This window comes from Lineus longissimus, chromosome 1, assembly GCF_910592395.1.
Source record: "Lineus longissimus chromosome 1, tnLinLong1.2, whole genome shotgun sequence".
In the NCBI taxonomy this organism is placed as follows: Eukaryota; Metazoa; Nemertea; class Pilidiophora; order Heteronemertea; family Lineidae; genus Lineus; species Lineus longissimus.
Window position 1 is genome coordinate 15,243,628 of NC_088308.1, and position 17,283 is coordinate 15,260,910.

The 17,283-nt window shown below is 39.4% G+C and overlaps 1 protein-coding gene across 4 annotated transcripts in view; it reads right to left on the reverse strand.

Annotated features, from left to right (window-relative positions):
• Positions 1-666: 666 nt before the first annotated feature.
• The window catches only part of LOC135488681 (H(+)/Cl(-) exchange transporter 7-like), a 353,896-nt gene continuing 337,279 nt past the window's right edge, over positions 667-17,283 (reverse strand). For 3 of the 4 annotated variants that reach the window (XM_064773357.1, XM_064773347.1, XM_064773384.1), the window contains exon 23: positions 667-4,758. In XM_064773357.1, coding sequence (XP_064629427.1) covers positions 4,630-4,758 — 129 coding nt within the window. In that variant the 3' untranslated portion in view covers positions 667-4,629. Of the gene's footprint in view, positions 4,759-12,289; positions 12,595-17,283 lie in introns of those variants that run through there. The other variant, XM_064773365.1, reaches the window with a different exon arrangement.

Consider the following 17,283-nt stretch of genomic DNA (forward strand, 5'->3'; position numbering starts at 1 on the left):
CGTAACATCTATTTTAAAATGCGTTTCCAAAGTGAATGCATGAGGACAACCCATCTGTGTCGTATATCACTGGAAACACCCGATTCCCCTGATTCTGCAGGATGTTAAATCGGGCATTTTATTTCTTTAAATAAATCATAAGCATCGCATTTGCTCCTAGCTCTGTTCACCATCCCAAATAGCAATATTGCCAATTGGGCCAGACAATCACGAAAAACCCCATATATTATACATTTCTTCCTGAATAATTCTTACAGTGACCATTCTCCCAAATTTACGCCATTTGACCTCTGTGACCTTGAAAAGTATGATATGTGATATATCCCTTGCTAGGATTACCTACCATAAAAATTTCATCAAAAACAAATCACTAATAAGTGTGATATCACACTATTTATGTTTTCAGTTTTTGCCCCTGGTGGCCAAGTCAAGAATCAGACCGGACTGAAATTCAGTATCAAAGGTCATCTGACCTAGGGGGTCATGCATACAAAGTTTTGAGTCCATAGCCCTATCAGTTAAGAAACGTCCCACTGTTTTTGAAATAGGATATGACGGACGAGGACGACGACGGACGACAGACACTGCGGTGTTGCATAGACTCAAAAAAAAGGTACCAATGATGTGTGAAATGATACAATGAATAAAGAGCTACAAAATAAGGTATAATATATAGGTTTTATTGCTTTATTTAGCATTTCAACATGGTTTACAAAACCCTGAAAAACTCTTGCAAACCAGGCACAGGGCAGTACATAGGCTTATGCAAGGCTGGCACTGAAAGGGTTAACCAAATAATAATGAAATGGCCAGGGCCATTGTGCTCACCTGTCGATATGAAAGGGAGAGTATGAGGAAGAACTTGTCACTGTTTGGGGTTAATCATGCAATAGTTGTGGGATGGTGTGGTTTGTCTTGAAAAAGTGGAGTTAGTCGTATTGTTTTCCGCGTGCACATGTTACTGACGTTGGAATAAGTGAATCGTTATTTGTGGGAGAAGCTGAGAGATGTTTTCTGGCCAATTAAGACGGGTTTACATGTGTCTTAGCTATTCAGTGACTATTGAAAATAAACAGCGCATTTACATTTTATAAAACCTGCTGTCATTGGCCGAAATTTCAAATGAATGGGATGTACCTGAGGAATTGCGTGTGATTACGCTATCTTGAAGGAGTATTTAGCTTCGGCTTGACATGTGATGTATCGTTGCTTGGAGTAAGTACCATAAGAATATCATCAAAAACAAGTCTCTAATAAACAAGATATTGCACTTTTTACCTATTTTAGTTTTGGCCTCCTGGTGGCCGAGTTGAGTACCAGATCAGATCGAAATTCGGTGTTACATGACGTAGGGAGTCATGTGTATCAAATTTCAATTTCAAAGCTTTAGTGGTTAAGAAATGTGCCATAGTAACAATCAAATGACCAATTTACGCCATTTGACCTCTGTGACCTTGAAAAGCAGGTCAGATCAAAAACTCATATGATATGTGATGTATCCTTGCTAGGAGAACCTACCATAAAAATGCTATTGAAAACGAATCACTAAAAATAAGCAAGATATTGCACTTCTTACTTTTTCCATTATGGCCCCCTGGTGGCGGAATAAAGAATCAGATCGGGCCAAAATTTGGCATCAGAGGTTATCTGATGTAGGGGGTTATATGCACCAAGTTTCAAGTTCATAGCTTTACTGGTTAAGAAACATGCCATAGTTTACTCTCTAACGGCCAATTTACGCCATATGACCTCTGTGACCTTGAAAGCAAGGTCAAATTAAAAACCCGTATAATATAAAATGTATATTTGCTAGGAGTACCTACAACAAAAGTTTTATCGAAAACAAATCACTTATAAGCGAGATATCACACTTTTTAGATTTCCACTTTTGGCCCCCTGGTGGCAAAGTTAGGAATCAGATCGAACCAAATTATATGCACCAGAGGCTATGTGATATAGGGGGTTATATGTACCAAGTTTCAAGTTCATAGCTTTAGTGGTTAAGAAACGTGCCATAGTTTACACTCTAATGGCCAATTTACGCCATATGACCTCTGTGACCTTGAAAGCAAGGTCAAATTAAAAACCCGTATAATATAAAATGTATATTTGCTATGAGTACCTACAACAAAAGTTTTATCGAAAACAAGTCACTAATAAGCGAGATATCACACTTTTTAGATATCGACATTTGGCCCCCTGGTGGCCAAACAGAGAATCAGATCGGACCGAAAATCAGTGTCAGAGGTCAGCTGACCTAGGGCATTATGTGTACAAAGTTTCAAGTTCATAGCCCTAGCAGTAAAGAAACGTGCCACTGTTAGGATACGACGACGACGACGACGACGACAACAACGACGACGACGACGACGACGACGGACACAGCGCTATCATATAGACTCCCCTTATGGTGAGCCAAAAATATGATACAAGAACAATTGAAGCAAGGAATGCACAGTATAGAATATGATGTACTGAGTAACTAGGTAGCAGTTTGTATTCATTTTTGAGACAATAACATAGTTACAAGACAGCCCTATAGTCGGATTCATTAGTAAATGTCACTGCCCTTTTGGGCCGCTGCGCAAAAACTACTGGGCCGATTTCTTCAAAGTTTGGTTTTTCTTGAATCTAATTTCGGGACCCAAGAGGATTTTCATATTTCAGTAACCATGGTTACGAAATAATTTTTTTTGTATGTATTGGTGTACATTGACGTAGTGTATTGATTTTGACATTTTCTCCTCTGTACTGCTTATTTCTGGATGCATTTGGCTGAAATGTTCAGGTTAATTTTTTTTCGTGTGTATCTTTAAAGCTGCCAAGTTTCATTTAGAACTATCCATAAAAAAAAATCGGGACCTCCAGATTCCCCCAAAATGGCCAAAGGGCTCCAAAGTTGACAATTTTTTTCTTTAAAATTTGCAAATCTCTCACCTGGAAATTGTGTTGGGTCCCGAAATTAGATTCAAGAAAAACAAAACTTTGAAGAAATCGGCCCAATAGTTTTTGCACAGCGACCCAAAAGGGCAGTCAGTGACATTTACTTATTAATCCGACTATAGGCCTAACTATAAAAGCACTGATGACAGCTGTGCTACATTTTCATCATTATCATCGTCTACTTTAGTCAATCAGCTCAGATGACCTTTCTTGGGGCAGTGATCGGTAACGGTGAACTCCTTCCGACCCAACAGGCAAATGTTTACATTCGTGTCTCCGACTATCATGGATTCATGTGTATACTAACACCGTTGTTGTGTTGACACACTGACTGACTCTGACTGTGTACATTTCTACAGCGACGAAAAACGATCACAAAAATGGTTCTTTTTAAGCACTCGTGACATGTTTACAAAAATTAAAGCAAGTGTTTTTAGTAGAGGTTTACCTAATGAGTAGCGTCTGGGTGATTATAAACCATTAACTTGTGTATCTAGTGGCGCAGTACAACACTGCGCATCTGGGATACCCCGACGGATTGCCTCGAACTGCGAAATTCAAAACTGCTGGCAATGTGCCAACTGACATTTTTGCACAATACCGCCACCTAGTGATATGAAAAGAAATTAATCTATTTACTATCGAAACCTCTATATCAGGCCGACCTCTAAAATTTCATTTCAAACTTCAATCTGCTGGAATAAAGAAAATGGGCTTTTTTAACCTTGACCTACTTATACCTGAATAGTAGGTCACACTGACCTAAATCTGTGTCAACATGTAGAGATGCCCAATAGGTGTCTACATATCAAATTTAGAGAGTCTATGACCAATAGCAAAAAAACGTGCCATGATCAAAGAAATTTTAGGGTTCGACCTCTGTGACCTTGAAATGAAGGTCAAATCAAAAACCCGTGTGATATGTGATGTACCTTTATTAGATACACCCACCATAAAATTTTCATCGCTCTAGCTTTAACCATAAGCTTCAAAATGACAAAAAAAGGTTTTCAAAGAGCACCCCCTATATGGCAGACCAGTATGAACTTGAACATGAATAAGTATGAACTTTCTGGGTCAAGCGGTTAAGAAACGTGCCACGATTTTGTCAAAAGTTAACGACGGACGACGACGACGACGGACGCCAGACGCCGCGGTATCGTATTAGCTCACCTGACAGGTGAGCTAAAAAGTAGCTCACATTGACCTAAATCTTTGTCAACATGTAGAGATGCCTAATATGTGTCTTCATATCACATTAAGAGTCTTCTTCAAATAGTAAGAAATGTGCCACCTTTCCAGACTTGTTAGTTTTTCCTCTGTGACCTTCAAATCAAAATCCTGTTTGATATGAGATGGATCATTTACATGCACTCATCATGAATATTTTGTTGCTGATAACAATGAGCTTCAAAATGGCAAAAAAATGTATTTTCAAGATGGCCCTCTGGAAATCAGACAGTATATGTCAAATAACAAAAAAGAAAAATCAAGTTTGGGCATATTGCCAAAAGCTTCCATCATGCTAAGTTTCAGTAATCTAGCCCCAGTGGTTATGAAACATACTCTGCTACCAGAAAACGATGAAGATGCAACACACTCCATGGTAGCGTAAAGGCTCCCCAGAGGTGGGCTATAAAAGATAATCTAAGGTCTATTTCAGCCATAGCTATGTGCACAGCTGTTTTAGTTATACATATCCTCATCATCTAGGAAGTACCCGTGTGATATCTGCAATTCTTCGAGACCCATACGCCCTCGATGTTTCCATACTCTGTACCGAGCCAAGTCTTTTCTCGTCACTATACCAATGACCTGCAAGAAAAAAACCTTATCAGTCAACGACTGCAACAGTTTGCACTGCACAATGTACATGATGTGAGGGATTAGTTTTGGACCTGATTGGTTTGCACTTAGGAAACATGCCATAGTTAAAGTACACTATTTGACAATTGTGACAGAGAAAGTAGGTCAAATTGAAATCAGCCTGACATGTGATGTATCCCATTGAAGCAACCACGCCAAGTATTTGAAATTTGGTCAAGTATTTGAAATATATGTTGACACACCTTTTTGATCTATTCCGGGACACAACGTAAACTTAGCATTTTATTACAAACTTTTTCGACCAAACTTTTCACGTGTACTTTCCTGGGCGCCAGCCATTTCTAAGTCATGTGACCGGCCTGGTGGCCATTGCGTGTTTACATTCTCATGTAATCTGATTGGTTCACCCGCCTGAGTCACGTGACTGTCACAGTTCGCAGCCTCTTCAGATTTGCATCTCAAACCTTAAAGTAATAGTCGGCATTTCATTGCAGAATGTTTGTTCTTTTTTTGGTTCATCAATAAACTATTTTTCTGAACGTGTCTGATGCTTTCCAATTTTGTTTTAGCCCTTTAAGTAGAAAAACGTGTTATTCATTATTTTCAGTACACGCAAGTCCTGGCGCGAAAGACCTTTCCCGCAGATATCTGAGTTCACATCACCCCGTTATTAACACGCAACTTCATTTTCATTTATTGTTGGGTAATCAGGGTAATCAAGCGCCATCAGCTTGACGTCGGAAAAATCGATATCCGCACCATGATGTCAAGAGGTAGATCCTAGCTCCAGGAAACACATTACTAGTGCATTGTTCCACGTGGAAAGAGTCAATGCATGGAGAGCTAACTCGGGTCAAATCGTTGCCAACATTGGAAAAGTGCGATAATTCAGTCAGATTTCAAATTTTACATTTTTTTTGTGCAATTTGTTGATGGAAACTACTTATGTAGAATAGGGGGTGACTGGGCAGCCAACAGCTGGGTAATATTACCCTTAATAATGCCAATGGTCCTTTAACATTAATATTTGATTAACCCTTTTATAACTCGTATATTTTGGAATATTCTCCTAATGCATCAAGATGAATGAACAACTGGTATGTAAAACACTTGTGCCTCTGAATAGCCTATAGTTTGACTTTGATTAGCTATCGGTTTTGACTTTCTGTGTATCGAACTTTCTTAATTAGCATTCTTTAATTACGGTGTGTGTTGGGTCATTGGGGCGCTTTGCACTATAGGTCTGAATGTTGATGGGTGATTTGCATATGACCGGTGGCCTTTGTGTATATACATTGCAGTTAGCGTGGTTTCGTCAGATTGACCCAGATTAGACGCGAATCTTTCCACTAGATGATCAGGATTTGATGCAAACCCTCTTTATGTTGCGGACGAGCACCTTGCAGCAAAAACTCCTGTGCGTTCTTCCTGATAAATAGCCCAGTGGATCACTGGGGAGCCAGGTATTTCGAAATGAGTATCGAGTATCTTTCCTATCGGGGATCGACTCACATACTTTTTATAAGCGGGTATATAAACTTTTCATAACTGGTGATTGCTCACAGAAGTAGTCTGTTAGTATCAAATTTGAATTCAAACCCTTGCAGCTGTATATCTCGGTATACCTCTGCAAGGCAACCAACATTTCAAGCAAAACTTACTACTATGACCATAGTATCGTTCACCAACGAAGCTGCCTAAAAGATTCAACTTCAATATACCCATTCAATCTTAATCCAAACTCTCGGTATACCCCTCCAAGGCAACCAACATTTCAACCCAAATTCAGTTCTATAACCAAAGTATCATTCATTTAGAAAATGGATCAAAATACTACACACGGATGTTAAAGGCCATAACTCCAGGTATTTTGCCATTTCCTGCTGTAAGACGTTTTCAAAAGTGCACCTAACAATTTATATAATACAGAAAACCCCATGCAATTTGCTCCATCCATTTTGAAGATATAGCCTTTCACGTGTTTGACAACTAGATCACCTAATCAGGCTAGCAACTGGCTTGTTAGAGCCAGGCGGCGGGTTCACAAAAATTGTGATGTAGATCAGGATATTGCCCTACTTGGGAGGACACATATAAATTAATGCTCTTAAAATTGATATATGAAGTCTGTTTTTCATTGACATTTTCAATGTTCAAGTATGAAAGCATACCTTTGCCCATAATAAATGAGTTTATTGTATTCCAAAAAATATTTTAATTAGATATTTTAATTTTTTTTGGAAAACCGGTTATATTTATTTTAGAAGTCAACTCTCACATCTAGAAAGTGTTATTTGAGCTAATTCATGAAGTGGGGAAACAAAATCAATGCCCAAAAAAACATAGACCCCACAAATATGGTCCAATTAGGTTTTCCAGACAATTTAGGCAAATTTATAGAACTTAATTGATTTTTCAAATTTGATTCTTTTTACAGAAAATTGCATCAAATACATCAATTTATACAATACTTATACTATCATAATGTATTTCTAATTTAAAGCTTCGATATACCTTATAATATGGTAAGGTAATACAGACAAATTTATACTATTTATAGTAAGAAATCCAACGTCAGCCTGATCTATGTCAGTAAACCTGCCGCCTGACTTTACTTAGAAACCTTACCAAGGCTGTTACATAACATGTAAACAAAGCCGTTAATTTGCTATATCTTTGGACTGGGTTCTTCAATTTTGATCAAACTTGATTTAATGCGGAGCTTTAAGTCCAGTGTTTGAGGATTTGTACATGTCATGCAATCATAAAAGCATGAGTCATGGCCTTTAAAAGCTGCATTTTGAACAACGGGCACATGCCGTCACGTTTTAGTATAGAGCGGGGAGTACGTCACGGAGACCCTCTTTCGCCACACCTATTCACACTCGCCACGGAAGTACTCACACTGACACTGAAGAGAAACGCAAATATCAAAGGCCTGGAGATCGAAGGCTCGGAATTCCTGAATAGTGTATGCAGATGATATTGGAAAATAATGAAAAATCAATGACTGCGGCCTTGGAAATACTAGACAACTTTGGAAAATGCTTGGGCTTAAGGCCCCATAAAAAAATGTTAGTTTATCATCCTTTTTTCTGAAGAAAGTGATGAGGGAGGGCGGTTTTTATTTTTTATTTTTTCAGAACAGAAACGGGTATTTAAATGAAAGCAACATGAACAATTGAACATGAAATTGATGCTATAAATTTATGCTTAACTACACCCTGGTGCCTCTTTCATTGTCCTACAGGCCTGACGTCATTCTCACACCGATTGTGCTACTTGAAAACTCAGAATAAATGTCACTCATTGTGGCTTGAGGCGGGACAGATGTTCCGTACCACGCCTTCAAAATACGTGCTTTGTGCGCAATCTGTAACACGACAAACGGCATTCTGGCAGCTAGTAACAAAAAGTGGAAGATTTAGTTCAACGAGGCGCCATGAGAGGCGCGCTATACATTTAGCGCCGGGAGAGCACGTGTTCTGAAAAAGGCGCGAATTTGGCAATTGAAGACAAAATCTTTCAACAAATTTCTCTGAACCTCCTTGAAAAGTATTGTAAAACAGCATTGACTATCTAAAATCACTGTGATATTGTTTGTTACGCTGAAAACTCTGATGTGTCAATGGTGTTTGGCATATTTGATGAGTGTAGCGTTTTTCGCGCCAAATCAATCGTCGTCCGTTCGGCATGCCGCCGGCCGTCATCTACGCTGGGGCGAGTTTCCTCATATAAAAGTGAATAACAGTGGATTAAAATGAACCAAAGTAGACATGTCTGGTATCATTGGAAAGAGAATTTCATCAGAAATGCAACTGAATAGATAGTGAATCAATTCTTACCTGCTGAAAGCCTAATTTAGTGATTGAAATTGAAAATTAAAAAATAAAATTTTTTTTGATGCGGGTCAAAAAAGTGATGCAGGCGGGGATGATTTACTGACATTTTTTTTTATGGGGCCTAAGATAAATAATGCAAAAACAGTTGCTATAAAATTAGGAGATGATGGGACCTTTTATAATCAAGGAGCAGGGAAAGATTTAGTTTGGCAACATAAGGGAAAGTTCACACTGTTAGGCATTGACTTCAACTTGGATGAGGAAGATATTACAAGAGGTAACTATCTGAAGAAAATGGCAAGCTTTAAAAACACCCTCAACATATGGACATCAAGAAACCTTACAATCTTTGGGAAAACTACCATCATAAAATCTCTAGCACTACCAAAAATAGTTCATCTTTTTACTGCTCTTCCAAACCCCCCAGAAAATATTCTCAAAGAACTACAAAACGCCTGCTTTCATTTCATATGAATTAACACGGACAAAATCAAGCGCACAGTCATGTATAACAAACTAGAAGAAGGAGGGCTAAAGATCCCACACATAGAAACTTTCTGCAAAAGCCTTAAAATAACATGGATAAAACGGATCCTAAATTACTTAGACTTCGATGACTGGAAAATACTTCTCAATACCTATACCGAAAAATATGGAGGTAATTATATTTGGCTTGCAAAGGAGGAAAAACCATCTTTCTACGAACATCTAAACCCTTTTTGGAAAGATGTGTTTCGGGCTTGGTATGAGTTAAAATTTCAAAATAGATTAGAGGAGGAAGATCCAAGAAATGAACCATTATTCTACAACTGCAAGATAAAAATAGGAAGATTTTGTAAATATATTGTTTGTACTCCAGGGCTAATAATGCACATTGTGCCTCAGCCCTGGAAATTTATACCTTTTGTAACTTTGTATCTTCTTGTGATTCTGAATAAAATTTCATTAAACTAAAAAAATAGGAAGAAACTCATTTTTCATCAAAGAATGGTATCAAAGAGGAATAACACACATAAATGACATAATTGACAATCAGGGAAACTTCAAAACATGGAATGACATAAAAACCACAGTTGGCAACACAAGTAACTTCCTACAGTATATAGGATTAAAAAGGGCAGTACCCAAAACCTGGAAAGACAAACTAAAAGGCAAAAAATTAGGAATGATACAAGATCAACTTCTAAAAAAAATACAGAATACCCCAAAACCAAACAGGTTCACCTACTCAAAAATGATAGCAAAGACAACCATCAAAGCTATCAGCACACAGAACAAATGGAAGGAAAAACTAGGGGAAACTACGGATGAAGAGGCTTGGAACAAACTCTACACAATACCGTTAACATGCACCAAAGATACCAGACTAAGAGTTTTACAATTTAAAATCCTACACCGAATTATTCCAACAAATATATTCCTATACCAAGCAAAACTTGCAAATACAACAAACTGCTCCTTTTGCACAATATACACTGAAACTATAGAACATTTATTCTGGGACTGTCAAAAATCTAAAAATATATGGCTTCAAATGGGAGATTTCTTAAAACAAAAACAAATAACTTACAACTTCAATAAAACCAATGTTCTGCTGGGAGATATAAAGGGGTCATGTCTTATTGAACAGCTAAAATTAATCATAAAAGAATGTATTTACACATCAGAACTAAAGGAAGAGGACTTACATTTTAAAAAACTACAAAACATCATCAAATACAAAGCTAATATAGAAAATAATTACACAAACCCCAATGAACATTACCAAAAATGGAAAAATATTGTTTAAACAAATAGAGCCCAACCCCTTACAATCAATTAAAAAAAACAACAAACAAACATGGTCCATGCACCTGCACCTCTGCACATGCACCAATAGTGCACTTTTATATTTCAAAACTTTCCCTATGTATAATTAAGGACTTTAAAGAATACTAATAATCCTTTTACCCTTTCCATACTCCGCCTCCACAAAAAGGTTTGTTCCTTGAAATGTAAATATAGAAAAAAAAGAAAAATGTATAATGTAAAAGGAAAAATGTAAAATGTAAAAAAGAAAGTACTAGGGAAATAAAAATATATATTACAAAAAAAAGAAGGTATCATTCACCAACGAAGCTGCCTACAAGATTTATCTTCAATAAACCCATTCAAACTTATTCCAAACTCTGGGTCAATCTGTCTGTGCTTTGCACTTGCATTTTCATCCACATTTTGAAGACCACTCATGATGTCACGATGTTAAGGCTGTCTTCTTGTGTTTTATGACCTCAGCTTTGCTGTTGGGATAACTGGAACTTTGTACATCATTATATATATGGGAATGTAACGGATTGGAGCTGAAACGGTAGTTATATAAATTCTAAGAGAACTCGATTTGCTTCGTATGGTTTCTTATTGAAGTTAGGCATCTGTTGACAGCTCTGTACGTCCCAGTGGATTCTCTCAACTCCCCTTTCCAGGCAGGATCATATCTCTGGCCCCCAAGGTTGTGACACTTGCTTTGAGTACCGCCATAAAGATATTATCAAAAGCAAAGCACTAACAGATATTGCACTTTTTATTTTTTCAGATAATGGGCACCAGAAATTTTTCCTAATTTGGGCCCATCGTGTTTCGAAATGCACATTGTTTTGAGCAAAATAGGGCATGTCGAACATTTCACAAAATGTTAGCACTTGCTTGGCAAATTTGAAAGACCAAACACATGCTTAGTTTTTGGTAAAAAAACAAAATTCAGTTAATTAAAACAAAAATTGGCGTTTAAAATACCAGAGCCAGTAGAACTTTATAAATGAACGACTGCAGATATATGCAGATATATGCAGATCCCATCACCAGGCAGATATGCTTGTCCCGCTCCTCCTAGTGGAATGGTGGACAGAGTAGCCCTTAATGGGCAAATAACTCAACATCAATCTGTCGTTATTGCACTACCCAATTATAGCACAGTGGTATCATGCAGGTGTATGGATATGATGAGTATGGGCAGAGACTAGCACAGTTTGATTAAGGGAAGATCATACATGACTGGCCAACATCTTCTGAAAACAGGGCAACTTTAAACTAGTATTGGGCAATTCGCCTAACAGCAAATTGCAGACCATATCCCTGGTGAAAGTATTTTGTCATGTTGAGAAATTAGGTTTGCACCAGGATATAACCAGATAAATCAGAGGCAAATAACCCTGAATAACCAGCTGAATTAGGTTGTGACAGTAGGTGCATCATAAATACTAGAAATAGCGATGGTTCTGGGACTGCAACAACTCAGCATATGGATGGTCAGAATCCAGCAGACAACAAGCAAATGTAATCTAAATCTCAACATCTTTCGTATCTTTTGACGAGTTTTCTGGTCGAGTGAGGGAAACCAGTTGGCTATCTGATATGGCTGGTGGGGATGAAAGCTCCCAATGTTGGGACGACCAATAAATGAGAGTTGAACATTGAATTCCTTTGAAGTGTAGGTTGTGACGAGTCAGGCCAGTTTGTGCATGATTACAACATAGGGGTAACTAGTTGCAACAATCCTTTTTTAGTGTAGATTGTGAAGGAATAGTCTTGATCTTTCAATTAATTCCTTTTGTATTGTGCAACAAACGAGACCTGTAGATATATACATGGTCATAGCATGCGGCATCGAGACAACCAGTATGCAAGGTTACGGCCAGGCCCAAGGGGTATGACCGATCAGCACTAAGAGTAAAAACGTAACATGCAATAATATCTTTTTAAACTAACTGCCACAGTAGGTTTATTTATTCAGTCTTTTTGAAGTAAAAGTATTACAGTGAAAAAGAACAAAATACGGCTGGAATATTATACTGGTTTGTCTTCGGACGGCAAATTCAGCACTGCACCGATGTCAAGGTTAAGACGGTTATACGACTTTGCCTCATCAGCTTCTCGTGGTCAAGGCTCCTATATCCGTGACTGATGCGGTCGCAGAACAGAACAGATGCTGATCATCCCCGTCAGGCTGTAAAACAGAGCGAGGAAATATTTCAACTTCACCAGAAGTTTTATCATTCATTATTCAGACCAACAGACACTGTTACCTGCTAATAGTCAATGAATTTCATTGTCATAATTATGCCCCCGCTAAAGTGGGGGCATTATGTTCTTAGGTGGTTTCCGGCCGCGTCCGCCGCACTGAATTCCAGACTATAACTCAAGAACCCCTTGCTCAGCTGACTTGAAATTTTTAGGGGGTGTAGGCCTAGTGTGTCGAAGGGTCCCTATTGTTTTTTGTCGCGTTCCAAAATCCAATATGGCTGCCAGCCGCCATCTTAGATTTTCGCAATCCGCTCGTTTACTAGAGAACCAGCGGTCCAACAGTCTTCAAGCTTTTGTGGTGTGATGGTCTATGGTAGGGGAGGTTCCCTATCGATTTTGGGCCCGAACCGAAATCAAAGATGGCCGCCAGCCACCATCTTAGATTTTCGCATTCCGCTCGTTAACTAGAGAACCGGAGGTCCAACAGTCTTCAAACTTTTGTGACGTGATGGTCTATGGTAGGGGAGGTTCCCTATCGATTTTGGGCCCGACCCGAAATCAAAGATGGCCGCCAGCCACCATCTTAGATTTTTGCATTCCGCTCGTTAACTAGAGAACCGGAGGTCCAACAGTCTTCAAACTTTTGTGGCGTAATGGTCTATGGTAGGGGAGGTTCCCTATCGATTTTGGGCCCGACCCGAAATCAAAGATGGCCGCCAGCCACCATCTTAGATTTTGGCATTCCGCTCGTTAACTGGAGAACCGGAGGTCCAACAGTCTTCAAACTTTTGTGGCGTAATGGTCTATGGTAGGGGAGGTTCCCTATCGATTTTGGGCCCGACCCAAATTCAAAGATGGCCGCCAGCCACCATCTTAGATTTTGGCATTCCGCTCGTTAACTGGAGAACCGGAGGTCCAACAGTCTTCAAACTTTTGTGGTGTAATGGTCTATGGTAGGGGAGGTTCCCTATCGATTTTGGGCCAGACCCGAAATCAAAGATGGCCACCAGGTCCCCGACTTGGTGATTTGTATTCCGCCCCGTAAATTAACAAGAGGCCCAAGGGCCTGGCGCTCAGCTGAGTTGTTGCTGCGTTGTTCGTATATATTACATTACTCGTCAAACTCTACTAAACTAAGGACTCAAAGCCTAAGGATATTAGCTTCTGGATGTGTAACAGTGAATTACGGTAGACTGCCGCAATCTACTTCAAGCAAGCTCCACCCTTGCAATGTGTGCGCAAACAGATAACCTAACCTATATTGGACCATCAATTCTACACACAGCAACATGATTTATCCTCAGCTGTTACCATGATGATGATGATGATGATCCTTTTCGCAAATTGGTCGTCTTCTGTCTTTCTTCCACACTTCAGTGCCACCGGATGTAGTCTGCCCTTGTGAAGGGATCCTTTCAGCACCAGGGCACAAGAATCCATGCGAATTGAATCACATGGAGAGACTAGCCCAATCACCCGCTTTTGGCTGGGTAGAAATGGGTAAATCTCGCAGACTGGACCTTAAACTCTACTGCCGACGTGTGAGGCCGGTCTGACAGATGAGTAAGTGGGGTCCACCTAATGCAGAAGGCACCAGTTTCCCTAACTAAAAGGGTAACATTAACAAAATGCTCTACCCAACTCTATTATTGCCTAAAGGCCTATGTACACTAGTAAAATATTAGCAACATTTTTACATTTCCAGTTGCAACAAATGTTGCAAAAATGTTGCGTAGTGTGTACAGAGCAAAACGCGTCTTACAACATGTTGTAAAATTGTTGCAAATTAAATGCAATGCAATTCTTTGTTGCATGTTGTAAAAATGTTGCAAACTCTTCAGCCAATCAGAAATAGGATTTGCGTCATGTGATCTACCGGAGTTCATGTGACTTGAACAAGAAGCAGGTATAGCAACTCTCAAGTGAGTGTCTTGCTTCGTAGGGTGATGAAACCTTTTCTAGAAGTTTTTGTATGACGGCTTGTCAGTCAGCCGCAACTCCTTTAGGCTGCGTATCCATAGGCTGTTCCGTGCCCTGCACAACATTCCCTTTTTACCGCCTGGCGCGCCACACGGACAATGAACCTTCGTTGGTGTTATTGATCGTTCCCATAGGTTATGCCGTGTCACATTGCGGGCATATATGCACTGTGGATTGGGAATATAGGCCCATATTGGGATTGAACATGTCCATTCTTTTGCGAGTGAACAACACGGAAGCAATGTCTGAGGCGAAATTAATTCAAGAGGTTCATCAACGGGAACTACTCTGGGACCCCGAAACTGATGATTATCATAACAAGCACGAACCTGTAATTTGTTGCTTAAAAGTCAAGTTTTATATACATGTACATGTCAATTTGATGTTGCAAGTGAAAATACAAGTTACTTGTATTTTCATTTTCAATATTCATAAGAAATTGTCTTCTGAAATAATGACAGCGTGCGGATAAACGCGATTGACCGCTGCGAAATGAGGACTACAAAGGCCTACATGACCAAAAAGGAATATCCAATGGAGACGCAGGGCATAGTGCCAGGTCACAAGGCTGTTACGCCATAACGCCACACTACACAAGGGCATACCCTATGGATACGCGGCCTTAACAGGCAGTGGTATGCCCCATCATCCACCCTCATTTTGATCCAGGGCCTGGTCCATATTCTCTTTGGTTATTTTGCCGCCTCTTCCGTCTCTCAACAATGACAGCTAAAATTGCTGCAGAAGCACTCAAAACACATCTTCTCTCCTTGGAATCATCCATTTTCCCTCCAAAATACCTATTTCCCTTTGTTCCCACTAAAAAGTTTGCAACAATTTACCAACATGTTGTAAAAATGTTGCTAATTTGTTGCAATTTTGTTGCTAGTGAACACAGGGCCTTGAAGGGCTTGTTGCAAAATTGTTGTAAAAATGTTGGTAAAATGTTGGTAAATGTTGGTAAAATGTTGGTAAAATGTTGGTAAAATGTTGGTAAAATGTTGCTAATATTTTACTAGTGTACACCTAAGTCAAGTGAAACTCTTAACAAACCTTAGCAGAATGCCACCATTGAAATGTTGATAATAATGATAGCAAGTAAAAACTTTAAACAGATAGACTTGATTTTTTTAACCAACTGCCACATGCGGTTTTCTTTATTTAGTAAATTTTGAGGTAAGTAATACAGAATGAAATACTTGAATACTAGAATTGCCTGGCTCTTCTGATGATTGCACTGGTGAACACCGAAGTCGATGGGATGTGCAAAGTCATAGCTCGATCCTCTCTCTTGGTCATCTTTGAGATGTGGTCACCAAATATGTTCAAATGCAGCTGCAGATCATTCCTGTCCTGCAAAACATGATGAGGAGATAACATTTTAATTTTGATAGAATAGGTAAGCTAGCCAAGTTTTATATCAAATACAAGGCCAACAACAACTGATAAGGCGCTAGGCCTAGGGCCGAATGATCAAGGAAGTTCATTGATATGATTGGGAATACATTGTGATAAGAGTGATGAATCGGCCCCGTTTGAAGCATTGTGCTATGTACAGTGTGCATGTGTCAGTGTGTATCAGCTATCGCATTTATTGTTTGTTGACATTTCAAATCGCTGGAGTCGATCCTCAATTACAAAGTTTATGTACATTGGCAACCTTACCCGATGATATCAGAACGATGTTTATTATTGTCTTGTTTATTCACATTAGTTCTGCTATGTGACAAGAGTTATTTGTTGAGAAATCCATGATTTAAAGCCGGACTTTGACATCGTTTCTCAGACCAACCAAGCTGCATTTCGCAGATCGTTTTTCAACGATCGTCTACGAACTATTTCAAATTAATCACATCCAATTAAACAATCCAAGCCTTCCCTAATGTCATCAATGTGCAATAACACAAGAAGCCAAATATTATCGCCTATGAAATTGTGAATTTAATGAGAACTTACCTCTGAATTGACAGAACGCGATCTATTCCATAGCATGGTCTCCTTACGTCTGAACTGCGCAGACTCGAGACGTGACGTTCGCTGCACGTGTGATTGGACGTGGGATAACTCGCGCGAAATTTAAAATGCTCTTCTTGGGGGTGCTCACTAAATTGCGCCAGTAACACCACCTGGTGAGAAATTCATGAACCACGCCTATTGATAATGAAAGAGAAAGCTTTGCTCTATAAAATTAGATTTGATTCATGATCCCCAACTGAGAAATCAGCTGCTGGAAAAGTTTTTGGAAAATTTCGCTCGGTGCCACCTAGTGGCCAAACCGCTCATCCTGCCGGACCCACATTTGGTCTATTCAGGAGTCCTGAAGGGTCTCAACGCCTCAGAGGGAAAATCTATCGCCTATCCGCCATAGTTTTGAAACGTGCCTGTTTAACGGACAGACAGACAGACAGACAGACAGACAGACAGACAGACAGACAGACAGACAGACAGACAGACGGACACTCATTCTACCATTTACTCATATGAATAGCTCAGCTTTTCAGCTGAGCTAAAAACCGAGTGAGTGACAGACCTGAAACTTATGTGGTGTTATTACCTAGTGTAGGGGAGGTTCCCTATCCATTTTGGGCCCGATCTGAAATCCAAGATGGCTGCCAGGCCCGACTTGGTTTTTCGCATTCCGACCTGTAACTCAAGAACCAAGTGAGTGACAGACCTGAAACTTATGTGGTGT